Raw genomic sequence first — 20,471 nt, forward strand, 5'->3', positions numbered from 1 at the left:
AGAGCAGAGTCAGCGTGGAACATCAACCGTCTAGAGGCTCGGGCAGTCCGATTGGCATGCCTTCGATTTGCTCACAGACTGAAGAACAGAGCAGTCAGAGTGATGTCCGACAACGCCACCACGGTGGCATACATCAACCGTCAGGGCGGAACCAGAAGCCGAAAACTATCTCTGGAGATCGCCCTACTGATGGCTTGGGCAGAGGCGAATCTTCAGGACATCTCCGCTGTCCACATTGCCGGGAAGGACAACACCACGGCAGACTTCCTCAGCAGAGAAAGCCTAAATCCGGGAGAGTGGCAGCTGTCACCCACAACCTTCCAGATGATTGTGGATCATTGGGGGATTCTGGACATGGACTTACTAGCGGACAAGTCCAATGCTCAAGTACCCAGATACTTTAGCCGCAAGCGAGATCCGTTCTCACACGGGATCGACGCCCTGGTTCAGCCATGGCCTCTGGGGACTCTGCTATACGCTTTTCCTCCGTGGCCTCTGCTGGGCGCCATCATCCACAAGATTCAGAAACACCGGGGCCTAGTTCTTCTAGTGGCACCAGACTGGCCAAGAAGACCCTGGTACGCGGACATGAGAAGACTACTGGCAGGGGAGCCCCTTCCCCTGCCTCCTCTCAGGGACCTGCTTCGTCAAGGTCCCATCCTCCACGAGGATCCGGCTCAATTCTCTCTTACGGTCTGGCCATTGAGAGGGCTAGACTGAGGAAAAGAGGTTACTCGGAGCCCGTGATAGATACACTCCTCCGAGCACGCAAGTTTTCCACATCCCTCACCTACGTAAGGATCTGGAGAGTGTTTGAAGCCTGGTGCGACACTCATGGCACCAATCCACATGCGACCACAATTCCTATTGTTCTGGATTTTCTACAGGATGGGCTTCAGAAGGGTCTCTCCCTAAGCTCCATCAAGGTTCAGGTAGCGGCGCTGTCTTGCTACGGTCCCAGGAGGGATGGCAAGACCATTGCCACGCATCCAGATGTTTCTCGCTTCCTGAAAGGAGTCAAGCACATTCGTCCGCCACTGAAGTGGCCAGTGCCTTTGTGGAACCTCAACATAGTTGTGGATTTCCTCGCAGGATCCACCTTCAGACCCCTTTGGGACCTGTCTCTCCGTTCCCTCACTTTGAAGATGGTGTTCTTGCTGGCTGTATGTTCAGCACGCCGCATCTCAGAGCTACAAGCACTGTCCTGCCGTGATCCATTTCTCAGAATCACACCTGAGGCTATCCATCTTCGTACGGTTCCCTCCTTTCTACCTAAAGTGGTTTCACAGTTTCATCGTAACCAAACCATATCCTTGCCTACCACGGCGGGTTTGAAGAAATCTGAAGAAGGGCGTTTATTACGCCATCTCGACATTGGCAGATTGCTGCCCAGATATCTGGAAGTGACACAAGAAGTACGAAAGACTGACCATCTGTTCGTCCTGCACAGTGGAAAGAAACAAGGTGAAGCGGCCTCTTGGCCCACCATCGCCCGCTGGATTAAAGAAGTCATCAGAGTAGCTTACGTAGAGGCCGGGAAGTCACCGCCTCTACAAGTCAAGGCTCATTCTACCAGAGCACAAGCGGCATCCTAGGCAGAATCCAGGATGCTGTCGCCTGCAGAAATATGTAAAGCGGCGACATGGTCCTCCCTCCATACCTTCTCCAGGTTCTACCGTCTGGATGTCCAGGCCAGGGAGGACACAGCATTTGCGAGGGCGGTCCTACATGCTCCTCAGGCAGTCTCCCGCCCAGGCTGGGAGTAAAGCTTTTGTACATCCCATTCGTTCTGAGTCCATCTGGCCACACGCCAGGAAATGTTGAGATTACTTACCTGATAATCTCCTTTTCCTTAGTGTAGACAGATGGACTCAGCATCCCGCCCAGCTGCCTGTGTACATGGGTTTCACCGATTCAAGGTAAGCCATGTCATCTGTTTCCATAAGAGCGTCCCCTTTGCCAGGTGTCGACGCCTTCCGGTTGGGAATGCTGGCATTCTCCAGCTACTATCAATCGGTCAGGGGAATCCTGTTTCACTATTTCACTGAGTGTCAGTACACACATCCATAACAGCTTTTGCAAGGAAGATTACTGAGTTGCTACACTTCCTGTGGGGGTATATATACTCGTGCTGACGTCAGATCTGTCTCCAACTGCTAGCACGAGCATACTATACCCATTCGTTCTGAGTCCATCTGTCTACACTAAGGAAAAGGAGATTATCAGGTAAGTAATCTCAACATTGTTGCAGTATAACTGACTTACAAAGGTTGGCAGGTCTATTTTCTGTAATATTTCCTTCATTCTGCTACCGAATCTGCTTCATCCTTTCCACCGTCTAGCATGCGATCTATGCTGGGACCTAATCTTTCCCCTCTCACCGCTCACTTCATGACTCTTTCTTCCAATATGGATTCCAACCAGGTCTCTCTCTGCCAGGACTGCCCTTCTTTCTGTCCTTAGCTGCCTACTTTCATCATAGCAAACTGGTCTCTCCTCTGTTCTGTCAGAAAGGAACGAAGAACAGCTGGTATCCAGGCAGTACAACACTTAGTGATAAGGTTTTAGAGCTGGGGGGAAGCTCCTTCTGATCAGGCACATGAGAAATCATGTGACCCATCATTGTGCGTCTCTGAATGTCTCTAGAAAACACCATTTACAAGTAAGTCATTTACACTTTTATGCATGGAACTCTAGAATCAGAGGGGTGGATTGGCCATATTACACAAAAATAACATTGCACCATAGTACAGTTCCATTTATTGGTGTTTGAATAACAGTTGATTTTTGCCTCAAGCAAAAAACAAAGCAGATTTTTAATAAAGAGTAATTTAAATTGGACAACCAAATTCAGCATACAGCCAATACGCTTAAAACAAAAATAAATCTTGTGTGTATAGTTTGCTAGAGCCATGCCATGTGACATCTAACCTGTACTGGCAATTGGAGTTTGTTTACCAGCAGATATGATTGACAAATTGTGAAAATCATTTACCAGGTATTTCTATTTTACAGTACACTGTGGCTGTAAAACAAGAGGCCATAAGGACAATGGAGGAAACAGCCATGGAAGAAGAGAGACTAATCGGTGATTCAGAAAAGAAACTGGAAGAGGACACAATTGCATTTGAGGAATTTCTAAAGGAAAATGACAGAAATTCTGTAGAAGCTCTGAAAATGTTAGGTTCTGCATAATTAATGTTTCATTATTGAACCATTAAAAATGGAGGCCATTTAAAATAAATATTCTTGTATCATTTTTCAGTGCTGAACAGGAAACAAGAAACAAATTGGATAAAAACTCAGAGATAAGGAAAGCAACTGGTGAAATGATGTCAATTACAAGGTGAGGCCAGTACAATGGCTGCACAGTAGACCGAGGTTATGCTTGACCTGAAAATCCCATTTTTACCTGAAATTATAAATTGTTACTAGGCAGCGTTCACATGATCAACAATAACTTATAATTGACTGTCAAATGGCTTGGTTTTGTTATGCTATTAGCATGACTACACTTTCATGTTAGCAAATGTATAATATAATCATCAGTTAGAAAATTATAGATTTCTTAGGGAAAGACAAACCAAAATGAAAATAATGGTGACAGCCTTTCTGATTTGGAACTTTTTAGTGACTTTCTTTCCTTTGCTGTTTCTGTTATTTTTCCAGTATATTTTCACAATGCACACCCATGATCATTTGTAGGTACTGGGGCAGACTCCATAACTCAAAACCTTTGTATGGATGAGGTCAGAGAGGGCAGATTTTATGAAAACCTGTATTATCAATGTTTTAAACATGGTTTAACAGAGAGAGATTATCTTGCCACTTAAGAATAAAAGAAGGTGAAATTTGGATGCACATCAAATTGATTGTGCCTCTAAGGTTTGAAGCCCTGAAACTTGATACCTTCTAAATCTCATATATTGTTTAAAATGCACATGCAGGACTTTTTATTTGATCTTGAACTTTTGCATTGTGTAGTGATATTGCAAGAAATGAAGAAATACTGAAGGAATATTTGATGTATGAAGAATTCCTTAGAGAGCTGTCTCCCATTGAATGGCAGGAACACCACCAAATCAAACGGTTTGCACGGAGAACCAAAAGGAAAGAAAAAAAGCATAAAGAAGCAATATTGCCTGCACTAATAAAAAGTATGTTTTGCATTTTTTAATTATCATGAGGTGTATCCATAGATGAAAATACTGAAGAGAAAAAATATATTAGAGTAAATAATTTTATTTCATAACTGGTATTTATTGTATGTTCATTGAACATTCCCTCTGAATGAATGTTCAGATACTATAGATCAGTATATTCCAAGGCTTTAAGAGGGCAATTTTCATACTGCTTGTAGAGATGTGAATCGGAACTGGAATCTGTTCTGGTTCCGATTCACATTGTGGTTTTTTTTCCGTTCGGCCCGATCGCGGTTTTGTTTATCGGCTGCGCCCAAGCCGATAAACAAAAAACCCACCCCAACCCTTTAAAACTAATCCCTTAGCTTCCCCCACCCTCCCGACCCCCCCAAAAACCTTTTACAGGTACCTGGTGGTCCAGTGGGGGTCCCGGGAGCGATCTCCCGCTCCCGGGCCGTCGGCTGCCACTAATCAAAATGGCGCTGATGGCCTTTGCCCTTACCATGTGACAGGGTATCCGTGCCATTGGCTGGCCCCTGTCACATGGTAGGAGCACTGGATGGCCCGCGCCATTTTTAAAGGTTTAGGGGTTATTTTTGTGTGCCGTTTGTCCCGCCCTCCCCCAAAACGATAAGAGAACCCCCACGAACAATTTCATGGGGGTTTTCCTATCGTTTTGGGGGAGCCCCCAATGTCTGACGATTTTGAAAATATCGTACGAAGCCCGATTCACATCCCTAACTGCTTGCATTGTTGCAAAATCCACAGCACACATTATCAAACAGATATCTTGTGTCCAATGTTTAAGAATGCTTACTTTAATTCAATACTTACTTTTTAAATAGTTGTGAATATTCTTTCAAAACTCCTTACAGAAACAGAAAGCAAGGGAACAAAGGTGCCGATAAGAACAGACTCTATCAAAGATGCAGAAAGCAAGGCAACAAAGATACCAGCAAAAGCAGATTCAACCAAAGAAATGAAATTAAACATCAAGCCAAAATTGTCTATATCTGATAAACGACCATCAACCAGGTATTATATACAGAAAAATGACTAAATCTTTTTGAATGGTTGCTGTAATTATGAGTATGGCAAGGGCTGGTGCTAGCTTTTTTTTGCTGCCCTGTGTGAAAAAGTACTGTGGTGCCCCCCCCCCTCCACCCGATTCAGTGCCTGCCCAGGCCCATCAAATAAAGCCCAGCTTCATCCTGTAATCTATATTTTCAAAAACTGACCCCACCCCCAACCCCAGAACCCTTGGTTAGGAAAGAGTATTAGGTTTCTCACAGGACAAGCAGGATGGTAGTCCTCACATATGGGTGACATCATCAGGATGGAGCCCAATTATGGAAAACTTCTATCAAAGTTTCCAGAACTTTGACTGGCCCCTACTGGGCATGCCCAGCATGGCACTAACCCTGCAGCCGGCAGGGGTCCCCCTTCAGTCTTCTTTTTTCCTCGCTGCAGTAGCCTTGCGGTTTAGGAGCTCTGTGGAGATTCCTGACAGGAATTTTCCTCACGGAATTAACTAACGTTAAATTGCCCCCAGGGGTCCCTCCTCTCTCTCTAGCCGCGGTACTCCGGTAAGTTTTTTGACAGTTTTCCGTTGATTACCGTCGAGTTTGGCCCTTGCGGCCTACTGGCCGTCGTCCGTCCCGCGGCTCGATTTTTTCTATGGCCATGGCGTCGGTGTTCCACCGGTACCCGGACTGTACTCGCACCATGTCTATCACAGACCCTCATGGCATCTGTGTAATGTGTTTAGGCTGGGAGCATGATGTCCTGACTTGCACCAAATGTACCCTCATGACACCCAAAGGTCGCAAGGCAAGGATGGAGAAGATGGGACTCCTCTTCCGTGCTCACACCCCGACGCCGTCCATCGCATCTACGTCATCGGAACCGGCACCGTCGACGTCGCCTCAGCATCGACCACCGTCCGGTGACCATCCGCTATCGACGTCTTCACGGCCATCGGTGCCCGTTACTCCCCCTCAGGATCGAGGGGATCATAGGGAGAAACATCGCCATCGGCATCGTAAGACTTGGACCGTCGAGGGAGCGAAATCATCGCTCCGAGCCACCGTCCGAGCCACCGTCGAAGAAGCCCTGTCCAGGAAAGGCACCGACCATTCCTGCGACCGGGTCATTGAGGCCACCCTCACCCGATCGGGGTTTGGGAGCCGCGATTCCGCCTGTAAAGGTGGTCCCTCTGGCTATGCCTCTGCCTCCCTCTTCTGGTTCTGGAGCTGGGGCTGCTTGCTCCAGGTCTCCGAGAAGAACTGGACCGCCTGGTCCAGGAGGCCATCGACAAGGCGATTCAACAACTCCAGGTCCCTTCGGCACCGACATCGGCACCGATTGTGGAACTGGTCATTGACCAGATTCCAGCAGCGCTGGCACTGCTGCTATCCCGGATGGAGGTGCTCATAACTGCCCTTCCACCGGTGGTTCCTGGGTCTCCGATGGCTCCGGTGCGCTCCCCGTTGACAGCTGCATCGGGAGGAGAATCACCGTTCTGCATCTCTCCTTCGGGAGTTATGCCTCAGCCATCGATGCCAATTCATCCCTCGCCACCGATTCATTCATCGGGGGCGATATGTACATCGGCGCCATCGATGCTTTCAATACCAGCACCGATGCCCTCCAGGCCGTCCACGGTGACCCCGGCGATTCCTTTGATTTTCTCGGAGCCTCGGCCGGGGCCTTCAGGTATCCAACCCCCTTCTCGTCCTACAGGTCAGTCTGCTGATCCTTATGACACCTGGGGTGATGATACCTCTTCAGACACCGATGACTTACCTTCACCTCCCTCTCCTACTGAAAGTAGAAAGCGTTCTCCTCCAGAGGACCTTTCTTTCATTAATTTTGTGAAGGAAATGTCTGAGTTGGTCCCTTTTCAGCTTCAGACGGAGCAGGATGATAGGCACCAGATGATGGAGTTGCTCCAGTTCTTGGATGCCCCCAAAGTGATCACTTCTATTCCCATTCCTCAAGTTCTTCTTGACCTCCTCAAAAAGAACTGGGAAAACCCTGGCTCTATTGCCCCAGTCCATAGAAAAGCTGACACTACCTATTTAGTGCAGTCAGCCCCCGGCTTTCAAAAATCTCAGCTCGACCACCACTAGTTGTGGTAGAATTGGCTCAAAAGAAAGCAAAAAGGACGAAGCCTCACTCATCTACCCCTCCTGTTAAGGAACACAAGTTCCTAGACAATATTGGTCGATGAGTGTTCCAAGGGGCCATGCTTATCTCCAGAATTGCTGCTTACCAGCTGTATATGACCCAATACAATAGGGTCATCTTCAAACAGATACAGGACTTCTCTGAAACCCTGCCTGAACAATTCCAAGACCAGCTTCAAATCCTTGTCAACAAGGGGTTTGAGGCAGGAAAGCATGAGATAAGAACAGCTTACGATATCTTCAACACCTCTACTAGAGTGTCTGCAGCTGCCATTTCGGCAAGACGATGGGCCTGGCTCAAATCTTCTGACCTTTGCCCAGAAGTACAAGACAGGCTATCTGACCTACTATGTGTAGGAGACAATCTGTTCGGTGAGCAGATCCAGCAAATAGTGGCTGAATTAAAGGACCATCATGAGACCTTTAAACAGCTCTCATCGATACCTTCCGACTTCCCCTTAAGACAGCCTTTCAGGAAGGATTCTAAGAAGTCATTCTTCCGTCCAAGGAAGTACTATCCTCCACCAGCAAGGTCCCGAACTATGAGACCTTATCAAAAGCCTCAGCCTCGCCAAGCCTGAAAGCAAAATCAACAAGCAGCTCCCCAGCCAGGGCCTGCTACAGGTTTATGACTTTCACTTGGAGAGCAGCAGTCTAATTCCTCTGCCAAGCATACCAGTGGGAGGTCAATTGTGCCACTTTCACAACATGTGGCAATCAATCACAACCGACCAATGGGTGCTAGCAATCATTGCTCAGGGTTACCACCTAAACTTTCTTGCTCTTCCACTGGACTCACCACCTCTGCAGGTGTGGAGAGTATCCGACCACTCTGTCCTTCTGGAGCAGGAGGTTTCCCTTCTTCTCCAGTTAAGAGCAATAGAACCCGTCCCACTCTCGCAACAAGGCCTAGGGTTCTATTCCCAGTACTTTTTAATCCCCAAAAAATCCGGGGGGCTTCGTCCAATTCTGGACCTACGTGCTCTCAACAAGTACCTCCAGCGGAAAAAGTTCAAGATGGTAACCTTGGGCTCGCTTCTACCTCTTCTACAAAGAGGAGACTGGCTCTGCTCTCTGGACCTCCAGGACGCATACACACACATTGCGATCACTCCAACTCATCGCAAGTACCTCAGGTTTTTAGTAGGCCGAAAGCACTATCAATATCGAGTGCTTCCCTTCGGCCTAGCGTCTGCACCACGAGTCTTCACCAAATGCCTCATAGTTGTAGCAGCTTTCCTCAGGAAAGAAGGTGTGCACGTCTACCCCTATCTGGACGACTGGTTAATCAGGGCTCCAACCCAGCAAGCCACTCGGTCGTCCCTCGATTTCACTCTACACACTCTAATTTCTCTAGGATTTCTTGTCAATTACGGGAAATCCTATTTAATCCCATCTCAAAACTTGTCGTTCATTGGGGCAGACTTGGACACTTTACAGGCAAAAGCCTTTCTACCTAGACAACGAGCACTAACACTCGTGGCCCTCGCTCACCAGTTGCAGTCTCAACATACAGCAACAGCTCGCCAATTCCTCGTCCTGCTAGGGCACATGGCGTCCTCCGTCCATGTTACACCAATGGCCCGCCTGGCCATGAGACTCATGCATTGGACTCTGAGGTCATAATGGATTCAAGCTGTTCAGCCTCTGTCGACCATTGTCCACATCACCAACTCACTCCGTCTGTCTCTCGCCTGGTGGAAAGATCAGACCAATCTCCTCCAGGGACTGCCTTTTCAAGTGCCAGATCCTCAACTCATTCTCACCACCGATGCTTCCAACCTCGGGTGGGGAGCCCACGTGGACAATCTACAGACACAAGGATCTTGGTCTCCAGAGGAAGCCAAACATCAAATAAACTTCCTAGAACTTCGAGCAATGCGATATGCTCTCAGGGCTTTTCAGGAACGCCATCCTGATTCAGACGGACAACCAGGTGGCCATGTGGTACATCAACAAGCAGGGAGGCACAGGCTCCTTCCTCCTGTGTCAGGAAACTGCGCAGATTTGGGCGGAAGCACTCTCCTACTCGATGTACCTCAGGGCCACCTACTTGCCAGGAGTGGACAATGTCTTGGCAGACAAACTGAGTTGCGTCTTCCAGCCACACGAGTGGTCTCTCAACCCCTCGGTAGTGACCTCAATCTTTCACCAATGGGGATACCCCCAGACAGACCTCTTTGCGTCCCCTCAGAACCACAAAGTGGACAATTACTGCTCCCTCATTCGGAGCGAGCGCTCTCAGCCCAGAGATGCATTCTCCCTCTCGTGGGCAACCGGTCTGCTCAATGCATTCCCTCCACTTCCTCTTCTTTCGAAGACTCTTGTGAAGCTACGTCAGGACAAAGGAACCACGATCCTGATAGCACCTCTCTGGCCATGCCAAGTGTGGTTTCCCATACTCCAGGATCTCTCCATCCGCAGGCACATTCCCTTGGGAACGGACCCGCATCTGATCACTCAAAACGACGGATGCCTACACCATCCCAATCTTCGGGCTTTGTCCCTGACGGCATGGATGTTGAAAGGTTAATCCTTCAACCACTTAACCTTTCAGATTCGGTTTTTTGTGTCCTGATTGCTTCACGGAAGTCTTCCACAAGAAAATCTTATTCCTATAAATGGAAAAGGTACACATCATGGTGCACTTCACAGTCCCTTGATCCCTTTTCCTGTCCAATCCCAAGGTTTTTGGACTATCTCTGGCATTTGTCAGAGTCAGGTCTAAAAACCTCTTCCATCAGAATGCATGTCCATGCGGTAGCCGCCTTCCATAAAGGTGTCGGGGATGTCCCTATATCAGTACAACCCCTCTTAACACGATTTTTAAAGGGCTTGCTCCATATCAAGCCACCTTTTTGTCCTCCGGCCCCTTCTTGGGACCTTAATCTGGTTCTCGGTCGGCTCATGAAAACTCCATTCGAGCCTCTTCACTCCTGTGACCTAAAATATCTCACATGGAAAGTGATTTTCCTTTTAGCTATCACTTCAGCTCGCAGGGTTAGTGAGTTACAGGCCCTAGTTACCTATCCGCCTTACACTAAACTCCTGCAGGACCGGGCGGTACTCCGCACTCACCCTAAGTTTTTACCCAAGGTAGTTTCGGAGTTTCACATTAATCAATCCATCATACTACCTACCTTTTTTCCCAGGCCCCATTCCAATCCAGGGGAAAGGGCTCTGCATGCCCTTGACTGTAAACGGGCTCTAGCTTTCTATCTAGACTGTACACTTGCCCACAGGAAGAGCACTCAGTTATTCATCTCTTTCCATCCCAACAAATTAGGGCACCATGTGGGTAAGCAGACTCTCTCCTCCTGGTTGGCGGATTGCATATCCTTTTGCTACCAGCAAGCAGGCATTCCTTTTCAAGACCGTGTTAAAGCACACTCTGTGAGGGCCATGGCGACTTCAGTAGCACACCTAAGATCGGTGCTGCTTCCTGACATTTGCAGGGCTGCCACCTGGAGCTCTCTCCATACATTTGCAGCCCACTATTGCTTGGACAAAGCCGGAAGACAAGATTCCATCTTCGGCCAATCTGTCCTGCGTAACCTATTTCCAACATGACGTACCAACACCCTTCCGCCTGCCTGGTGGGGTTCAGGATGCCCTCTACCAAATTCCACCCCAGTTGTTGTGCCTGTTGCACGCCATTGGGTACATTTGGTGCATGTTCGGACATCCTCAGCTCGGTACTCACCAATATGTGAGGACTACCATCCTGCTTGTCCTGTGAGAAAGCAAGTGTTGCTTACCTGTAACAGGTATTCTCACAGGACAGCAGGATGTTAGTCCTCACGAAACCCGCCCGCCGCCCCGCGGTGTTGGGTTCGTAACGTTTTATTTTTTCGGCACTGCCTGTAGCTATCAAATAAGACTGAAGGGGGACCCCTGCTGGCTGCAGGGTTAGTGCCATGCTGGGCATGCCCAGTAGGGGCCAGTCAAAGTTCTGGAAACTTTGATAGAAGTTTTCCGTGATTGGGCTCCATCCTGATGGTGTCACCCATATGTGAGGACTAACATCCTGCTGTCCTGTGAGAACACCTGTTACAGGTAAGCAACACTTGCTATCCTAGGCAAATCTTATAGCCTTGCACACATGCCACTGCCCCCCAACACACACACACATTCCCTGTACGTACTCAGATCAGTCCAGACTCCTGGGTTTTGCCTCCCCTCCAGCAGATGGAGACAGAGAAGTTTTAACGGACTCCGTCCTATACCCTTGAGGTGCCACCTACAGTCTGTCAGTATTTCTCAGTCTCCAGCAGATGGTGGAGGTGCAACCCTTTAGTCTGGTAGATAGTGTTAGGACTTAGATTTGGATTTTGTATTTTTTTTTCTGGAATTTCCCAGTTTGCAAAAAAAAAAAAAAAGGAGGAGAACTAAGGTGAGGGCGTTACTCCATCTACTTCGTGGTGCCAAAGAAGGAGGGCACGTTTCATCCCATCCTCAATTTAAAGAGGATCAATCGGACTCTAAAGGTGCCTTGTTTTCAGATGGAAATTCTGTGATAAGTAATATCATCCATGCACAAAGGAGAATTTCTGGCGTCGCTGGACTTGACAGAAGCTTACTTGCACATACTCATCCACCCGGTTCGCAATCCTCGGACATCATTTTCAGTTTTGTGCCCTGCCTTTCGGTCTGGTGATGGCACCCAGGGTGTTCACCAAGGTGATGGTTGTTGTGGCTGCGGCCCTGCGAAAGGAGGGTATTCTGGTGCATCCCTACTTGGACGATTGGCTGATTCGAGTGAAATCAGAAGAACTTTGCAGGGCGGCGGTTCAGAGGGTGCTACAGAGGTTGACCTCATTAGTTTGGGTGGTCAAACCTGACAAGAGTCATCTGGTTCCTTCCCAGTCCTTGGAGTTTTTGGGTGCTCAGTTCGACACAATATTGGGAAAGGTGTTTCTTACCGAAGAGAGACTGTCCAAACTTCTCACTCAGGTGGAGTCCTTGCAGTCCATGCCTCTTCCCAGGGTCTGGGATTATTTGTAGGTCCTGGGTTCGATGGCTTCCACCCTCGAGCTGGTACCATGAGCCTTTGCGCATATGCGTCCTCTTCAGTCAGCCTTGCTCTCCCGATGGAATCCGCTTTCCGAGCAGTTTCATCTTTGCTTACCACTGACGGATTCAGCGTGTTCCAGTCTTCTTTGGTGGCTTTGTCCAGACAATTTGCGTCGGGGGTGGATTTGGTTGTTCCCTCCTGAATAGTAGTGACCACCGATGCCAGCCTCTCCGGGTGGGGAGCAGTTTGTCAAGGGTCGGTGGTACAAGGCCAGTGGACAAGGACAGAATCCTCCTGGTCGATCAATCTGTTGGAAACCAGGGTGGTTTGGTTGGCACTACAGGCCCTCCTGCCCTTAGTAGAGGGATGGTCAGTAAGGGCACTCTCCGACAATGCAACCATGGTGGCTTACATCAATCATCATGGAGGAACCAGGAGTTATCCCGTGGTGGCAGAAGCTCAGCTGTTAATCAGTTGGGCAGAGCAAAACCTCTACAAGATCGCGGCCTCTCACATTGCCGGGGTGGACAATGTGCAAGCCGATTTTCTCACTGTGTCCAGTTGGACCAGGGGAGTGGGAACTCTCCGACGGAGCGTTTCATCTTCTATGCAAGTGATGGACCATGCCCTCCATGGATCTCATGACGACAAATCGCAATGCCAAGGCTCCTCGATTCTTCAGTCAGCAACGAGAGCCAGGAGCGGAGGGAGTAGATGCTCTGGTCCTTTCCTGGCCAAGGGACGTCCTGTTGTATGTATTTCTGCCGTTGCCGTTGATTGGAAAAGTACTGCGCCGAATCGAAGTCCATCCGGGCGAGGTGATTCTTGTGGCTCCGGAGTGGCCGAGGTGTCCGTGGTTTGCAGATCTTCTGAATCTAGCAGTCGATGATCCGCTGAGATTCCGTCCATCTCTGAATATCCTGCATCAGGGCCCCATTTGTTTCAGAGAGGTAGATCGCTTTTGTCTAGCGGCATGGCTTTTGAAAGGCGGAGGTGAGGAGTAAGGGTTACTCGAGTGTGGTTATTGCCACACTCTTGCATTCCCGTAAACCTTCTACCTCCAGGGCGTACGTTAGAGTTTGGGGAGTGTTTGAGTCCTGATGTCTGGATCACACAGTGCAGCCATCAAGGGCTTCAATTCTGGATGTTCTGGATTTTTTTATAGGCAGGAATGTCCAAGGGTCTGGCATTTAATTCCCTACGAGTTCAGGTGGCGGCACTTGGCTGTTTTTGGAGTAAAGTGCAGGGGGTTGCGCTAGCCTCTCATCCGGACATGGCTCGTTTTTTGAGAGGGGCTAAACATTTGCGCCCTCCGGTCCAAAACCCCTGTTCTTCATGGAAGTTGAATTTGGCTCTCCGCGCTCTTTGTAATGCTCCCTTTGAGCCATTGAAACTGGCGACCCTAAAGGATCTGACGTTGAAGGTCGTTTTTCTGGTGGCTATTTCAACAGCGAGGCATGTTTCTGAGATTCAGGCCTTATCTTGCAGGGAGCCTTTCTTACAGATTTCTGATTCAGGAATTTCCTTAAGAACAGTTCCCTCCTTTCTCCCGAAAGTGGTCTCCTCTTTTCATATTTTTTTTTTTTTATTATTGACAATTTTTGTTAACTAAGAACATAGCCAATAAACAGAGTCAACTGATATTAATATAACATGGAGAATAGCATATTCCAGATAACATATTAGAATAACTCTAATGAAAGGATACAGACAGTGGGTGCTATACATCTGAAATCTGCTTCCCCAATGGCTCAAACCCCCCCAAAGTTCATATCCCCCTCCCTCCCTCCTTACCCTGCCCATCCCCTCCCTACCACACCCTACCAGGCTATCCATCCGATCTTAAGCCATAACTCAGCAAACCCAGGCCGAGAGGGGGAATGACTGTCCAAAACTTGTTTAGTCCTGAAGGTATGGCTTTAGTCGAGACCAAATCCTATGGAATTTAGGAATTGTGTCTCTCCGGACTGCCGTTTAATTTTCCATTAGGTAGATATGGCGTAATTTGGTGAGAAGCTGAGGACGAGACGGTATTGTTGAAGACTTCCATTGGGCCGCTACCAACAGGCAGGCGGCAGTGATTACATACGTGAACAACAACTGTTGCTCCTCAGTATACTCCTCATTCTGGATCCCTAGTAGCCAGATGTCAGCCAAGAGTGGAGCCCGTGTACCTACGACACTCTCCATTAGTCTCTGGCAATCCCCCCAAAGTATTTGTAATTGCGGGCAGCGCCACCACATATGAATAAAGGATCCTACTTGGGAACACTGCCACCAACATAAAGGAGAACGACCCAGTTGCCTCCTGGCTAAGCGGGCTGGGGAGTAATGCCATCGATACAGCAGTTTATATCTATTTTCCATCATAGCTGCTGACATGGAGGTCTGTCCTAGATTACGAAAACATTCCTCCCATTTACTCCGATCCCATGTGACACCCAGGTCCAACTCGCAAGCTCTATATGGGTGGCCACATGACAGTCGTGACCCACCAATAATTGATAAACCTTGGAGATAATTTTCTGTATTTTGCCCGCCAATATGCAGTATCCCTCAAATAGAGATCGGCCCTGTTGCAGATCGAGTGCTACTCCGCTCATGGCGATAAAGTGTCTCAACTGGGCATAAGCGACCCAGGCTAGTGAGGCCTCTCGCTTCCCAGCAGCAAAATCCCTGATTAGACTGCCCAGTAGCGAAGGTTCTCAAATACCGGATAGGAGAGAGGGCATAGTGCTGCTTGCCCCCCACTCTCCTCTTTTCATTTGAATCAGTCAGTGGAGCTTCCTTCCTTCACGGGCCTGGATTCTTCTACTCCAGAGTCTAGGGATTTAAGGAAGTTGGATGTAAAGAGGGTGTTGTTGCATTACTTGGAGATTACGAACAGTTTTCGTCTCTCGGACCATCTGTTTATCCTATGGAGTGGACCCAGGAGGGGTCATAAAGCTTCAAAGACCACTATCGCATGCTGGTTAAAGGAAGCTATTGTTTTGACATACCTCATGCAGGGACATCCGATTCCGGTTGATCTTAAAGCTCATTCTACTCGATCGCAAGCGGCCTCTTGGGCGGAATGTCAACAGGTGTCACTGCAAGAGATTTGTAGAGCGGCTACCTGGAAATCTACCCATGCCTTTGCGAGGCATTATCGTCTTGATGTCCGGATTCCAGATCCCGATTCCTTCGGAGCCAGTGTTCTCCGAGTGGGACTCTCTCAGCCCCACCCTGGTTAGGGAAGCTTTGGTAAATCCCAGGAGTCTGGACTGATCCAGGTACGTACAGGGAAAAGAAAATTGGTTCTTACCTGCTAATTTTTGTTCCTGTAGTACCACGAATCAGTCCAGAGTCCCACCCATGGGAAGATGGAGAGTCCGCTCGGCCGGTAGTTAGCAATCTTTCTGCAAGTTACCTAATGCCCCCCCCCCCCCCTTTTCAGGATAACAGTTTTGGGTATGATTTGGTTCATTCAGTTACAAGTTTTTCATTTTCTCTGCTCTTCAGGGGGAGGTTGTTTATGTGGAAGTTCTGGTTTACTCTTTCTGCTTGGGTACAGTGTAATACTGACAGACTCTAGGTGGAACCTCAGGGGTATAGGATGGAGTCCGTTAAAACTTCTCTGTCTCCATCTGCTGGAGGGGAGGCAAAATCCAGGAGTCTGGACTGATCTGTGGTTCTACAGGACCAAACATTAGCAGGCAAGAACCAATTTTCCTCTCCTGCACCCTTTACAAACAGACATAATTAAATTATGAATTTATAAAAAAGTTTACATGCAAAAGAACATTCAAAAGTACAGTCTTCTGAGGCAAAAATATCAGAACACGCATATTCGGGTAAATTTTCTAAGCTGTGCTCACAGTTCCCGCGTGTATGGGGGGGAAAGTTTTATTAAACGTGCATGCCAACGGGCCAGGGCCTTACCCCAGTTCCCTAACCCCTACCTATCCTCCTTTTTCCTGTCTCCTCCTCGACCCCTAAACCCCACCTACCTACCCTAATGTTTTTTGTCTGACAACTTACCTGCTCCTCTGAGCAGAAGTAAGTTGTGCATGCCAGCGGGCGTCCGGCGTGCAATCCACTGGGACAGCACAAAATGGTGGTGTTCTGGTTGGCCCCCGCTAGGGTTGCCATCTTTTCCATGGAGCAGGACTGGACACTTGGGGGGGGGGGAGCAGGGGGCTGGCCACAGCCACCCCCTTCCTCCCTCCCTTTTTTCCCTTTTAAATTGAGCATAGAATTTTTTCCTAGGCAGATTCTTCCTGCCTGTCTTTGGGGCTCAGTTCTACTCTCTCTTCCTCTGCAACTTCCAGGAGTTCAGCGTGGGGCAGAAACAAGTACCTCATAGCTTTGGGAGAGGCACAGAAGGAGCAGAGTCAACTGAGTCCTGAAAACAGGCAGGTGACTGGAGCGCTGCCAGGCTGCCACCACTGCTTGTCCCCTGGTCTAGCCTGACCAAGTTTTATAGTGTCCGGTTACAACAGGCTGCAAAACCGGGCTGTCCAGTTGAAAATCAGGCAGTTTGTCACTCTAGTTCCCAGCCCACCCCTTTTTAAAAGCCCAGCATTTCCGCGCGTACCGGGATGCTGTGAAAATGTGCTCGGCACACGCATGGCCCAGCCACGCGCATATCTCACGGGATTTGTGCTCCCCAGGCTTTTAAAATTGGCCCCATTATCTTTACATGCACTCCTGTGATGCCAACCATAAAATTCTGCAAAAAAGACACTTGGAACTCCTTTGGAGTTAGACGTTTTGTAATGCGTGCTGCACGTGGGCTTGGCCCTCAGAAAGCCATGAATAAACATGATTACCATTACAATATAGTAAACCTTCCATACCAAAACAACCCTAGCAATTTTATCTATGAAAAGGCAACACTGCATATATTACACCAGGCCCTAGAACACCAATAAAACTCTTATTAGGAAAGCAGGCTGGTGTAAATCCCTTCACAGAAATTACATGCCAGCAAAATACCTCATCTCAGTCACATATGCAGAACACAGAGAGACCCTCACCAAATACAGAATAAAGAGATCAGAAAGTATCAACAGAAACATGTTGAGAAGAACTGAACTGGAACCCACCACAAGCCAGCTTCTATAGTAAAAGCAGCAATGGAATAAAAGAGATAATATTGTAAATTGTACGTCAACTTTTCTTATTCTTTTAGAGATCAAAACATCGGTACCGAAACCCACTATGCAATATATTATACAAGTGATTTATTGACCTTCATAACATCCTGCGGTCTCTTTGGGCATCTCTGCTCTTTGTTAAGCCTTTACTGGGATCATCTTTAATCATAGGTCATGAATTCACTTGTATGCAAATTAATTTTTTGGTTTTTGCTTTTGCTGTTTTTTCACATTTTCCTTTTGAATAAAATGATTTTACATTCCATTTTTAAAGTGAATAATTAAAAAATACTTCCCTTGCAGGGATGGCGGAGTACAGTTCTTGGAGGGTTCTACCCTTCCAATGATGACAGTACAGTTCGACGTGTCCACGTTTCGCATCCAAAGCTGCCTCAGGAACTCCTCTGACTGTATATTACTTCGGTTACACTTTGGTTTCTGAAAGAACAAAGTATTATTCCCTGTACATACCAGGATCATTCCAGACGGTGGGTAATGTTCCATGTCCAGCAGATGGAGTCAGAACACAAAATTCCCAGGGGAGGTCCCATATAACCACACCTCCCCTGTAACAGCTCTCAGTAACGTTCTGACTCCAGCAGATGTGAGCAGGGGACTTGTGGTCCCCAGCTTGTTAGCTTAGGGCTACCTCCTCAGGGGGATCAAGTTTAAAAAAAAAAAATAGGAAGTTTTAAATTTACAGTTTAGGTCACTTTGCTAAGGCTCCCCTTACAGCAGGGGGAGAGCTCTCCGCTGGTGCTGGCTCATCGCTTTCTAGCCTGGTGACTTGCTGACAGGCTGTTGCCTGTTTTTTCTTTCTTTCTTTTCTCCTTCTCCTCACTGAGGGCTCAGTTGGGGTAAGTGAATTTTTGTTTCATCTTCTTTTTCAGCAGAAGACTGCAATTTTTTGGACTCCGTTCGGCTCTCTGAGGTGAAAGTCTGTAGCGCTGGCCTCTCCCTCCTGACCCAGGTTTTCCCCCCTCCCTTTTGGGGAGCGACCGACGTCCCGACCTGTGGCCCCGCGAAGCACCATTCCCCGGGGCCGCCTGCTGTCGGGAGGTTAATTCCCCGTCAGTTCTTCTTCAGGTCGGTGGGGGACCGCGGCAAGCTTCCATTGCCGGGTCGGCGCTCATTTTAGGTGCGAGCCACCTGTAGAGCCTCCCCCCCCTCTCTCTCTCCCTGCGGCGATGCAGTCCGCGACGCCTTGTGAGGGCTCCGACAGGGCCGGATTATTTTCTGAAGAGGGTCTGTGCTCAGGCGGTTTCCCTGAGGGGGAATGTGCGCCAGCTACTAATAAGGACGTTCGAGCTGCAGACCGCGTGGGAAGGAAGCGCCAGGCCCCGTTCCCTCTCAACGCGGGAACGGCAGCTATTTTGTTGCAAGATTCTGATGCCATTCTTTCTGAGGAGGACACGGATAATCCGTTCCCCACTTCTAGGCCTGTTTTAGACCCTTACTCAGAGTCTAATCCTGGTAGGCAGAGGGGAGATCCCCCGGGGGGTGACCCCTCAGGATGCCAGGCCTTTTCCCCTGAATTCATAGTCCTGATGCACAGGGCTTTTCTTCAGAGCAGAGACACGACCTTCGGGACCTGGGGACCCTCTCCCCCCAAGATACCATGTCCTACCCCCCTCCTGGGTGGGACCTTCCCTCAGGCTCGCCCCCCTTTAGTAGGCGGGAGAGCGGGGACTTCTCGTGGCCCTACCGGGACACCATCGATAATACAGACTTCGCCGGGGGAAGGACAATCCCAGGACCCTGACGTGGATGACCCCACCTTGGCGGCCCAGGTGGAGGGCGACGACCCTAGGGTTCTCCGCATCTTCCAAGCGGCGGAGTTAGATGACCTCATTCCCTACATCCTCCAGGAAATGGATATTGATCCCCCTCCGGAACCGGTGGGGCCTGACCCGGCTCTCAAGAAGGGGGACCCACTCCTAGCAGGACTGCGGCCTCTAGCCAAGTCTTTTCCCACTCATCACAGGATCTTGCAGTTGATCACTCAGGAATGGGATTCCCCATGGTAGAGCCATGGAAAAAATTGTATTCTCTGCCGGCCGATTTTTTGGAAATTCTCAAAGTTCCCGCCGTAGATTCTGCGGTATCAGCGGTCACAAAACATACCACTATTCCTGTCACTGGAGGGACGGCGTTGAAGGATATGCAGGATCGGAAGCTGGAGGTTTACCTCAAGCGTATCTTTGAGGTCTCGGCCTTAGGGATGCGGGCGGCTATCTGCAGTTCCCTCGCACAGCGAGCGAGTCTTCGGTGGGTGCAGCAGCTTCTCACCTCCCAGTCCTTACCAGACGCTGAGGCTCACCAGGCGGACAGACTGGAAGCCGTTGTTGCCTATGGAGCGGATGCCTTATATGATCTTTTAAAAGTTCTAGCCCGAACCATGGTGGCGGCGGTCTCAGCGCATCGGCTCCTTTGGCTTCGCAATTGGTCGGTTGATGCCTCTTCCAAGACACGTTTGGGGTCCCTTCCTTTTAAGGGTTGGTATCTTTTTGGTGAAGACTTGGATCAGATCATCAAGTCCCTTAATGAGAACGCGGTACACAAGTTGCCCGAAGATCGACCCCGTTCGTCAAGATCATATAATTACTCCAGAAACCGTATCGTAACCAGCGGAGAGCGCGTCCTCAGAGGCAACAGCCACCTCGGGCTCCCTCTTCTCGTTCGCACTCCTGGAACTGGCCCTTTCGTGGGCGCCACCAGGGTAAGGAAGCGCAGGGTGCTGGTGCATCCGCTAAATCTACCCAATGATGCCAGACAGACCCGCGAGGTGGTCCCTCGACTGGGGGGTCGCCTTGCTCTTTTCTACGAAGAGTGGGTCCAAATCATGTCGGATCAATGGGTTCTGGATATTCTAAGACGCGGTTACGCTTTGGATTTTGTTTGCGCTCCTCGGGACCGGTTCCTGTTTTCCCCTTGCGGGTCCTTAATCAAACAGGGAGCTGTGCGGCAGACTCTCTTATCGTCTCCTTCA

General features: G+C 49.0%; 1 protein-coding gene across 9 annotated transcripts in view; it reads left to right on the forward strand.

Moving 5' to 3' along the window:
- CCDC38 (coiled-coil domain containing 38) overlaps nt 1-20,471 on the forward strand; it is a 209,502-nt gene that overhangs the window by 65,737 nt on the left and 123,294 nt on the right. For all 9 annotated transcript variants that reach the window (XM_029601566.1, XM_029601575.1, XM_029601574.1 and 6 more), the window contains exons 7-10: nt 3,016-3,179; nt 3,266-3,346; nt 3,985-4,157; nt 5,018-5,177. In XM_029601566.1, the coding sequence (XP_029457426.1) occupies nt 3,016-3,179; nt 3,266-3,346; nt 3,985-4,157; nt 5,018-5,177 (578 nt within the window). The remainder of the gene's footprint in view (nt 1-3,015; nt 3,180-3,265; nt 3,347-3,984; nt 4,158-5,017; nt 5,178-20,471) is intronic.

This window comes from Rhinatrema bivittatum, chromosome 4 (genome assembly GCF_901001135.1).
Source record: "Rhinatrema bivittatum chromosome 4, aRhiBiv1.1, whole genome shotgun sequence".
Taxonomy (NCBI): Eukaryota; Metazoa; Chordata; class Amphibia; order Gymnophiona; family Rhinatrematidae; genus Rhinatrema; species Rhinatrema bivittatum.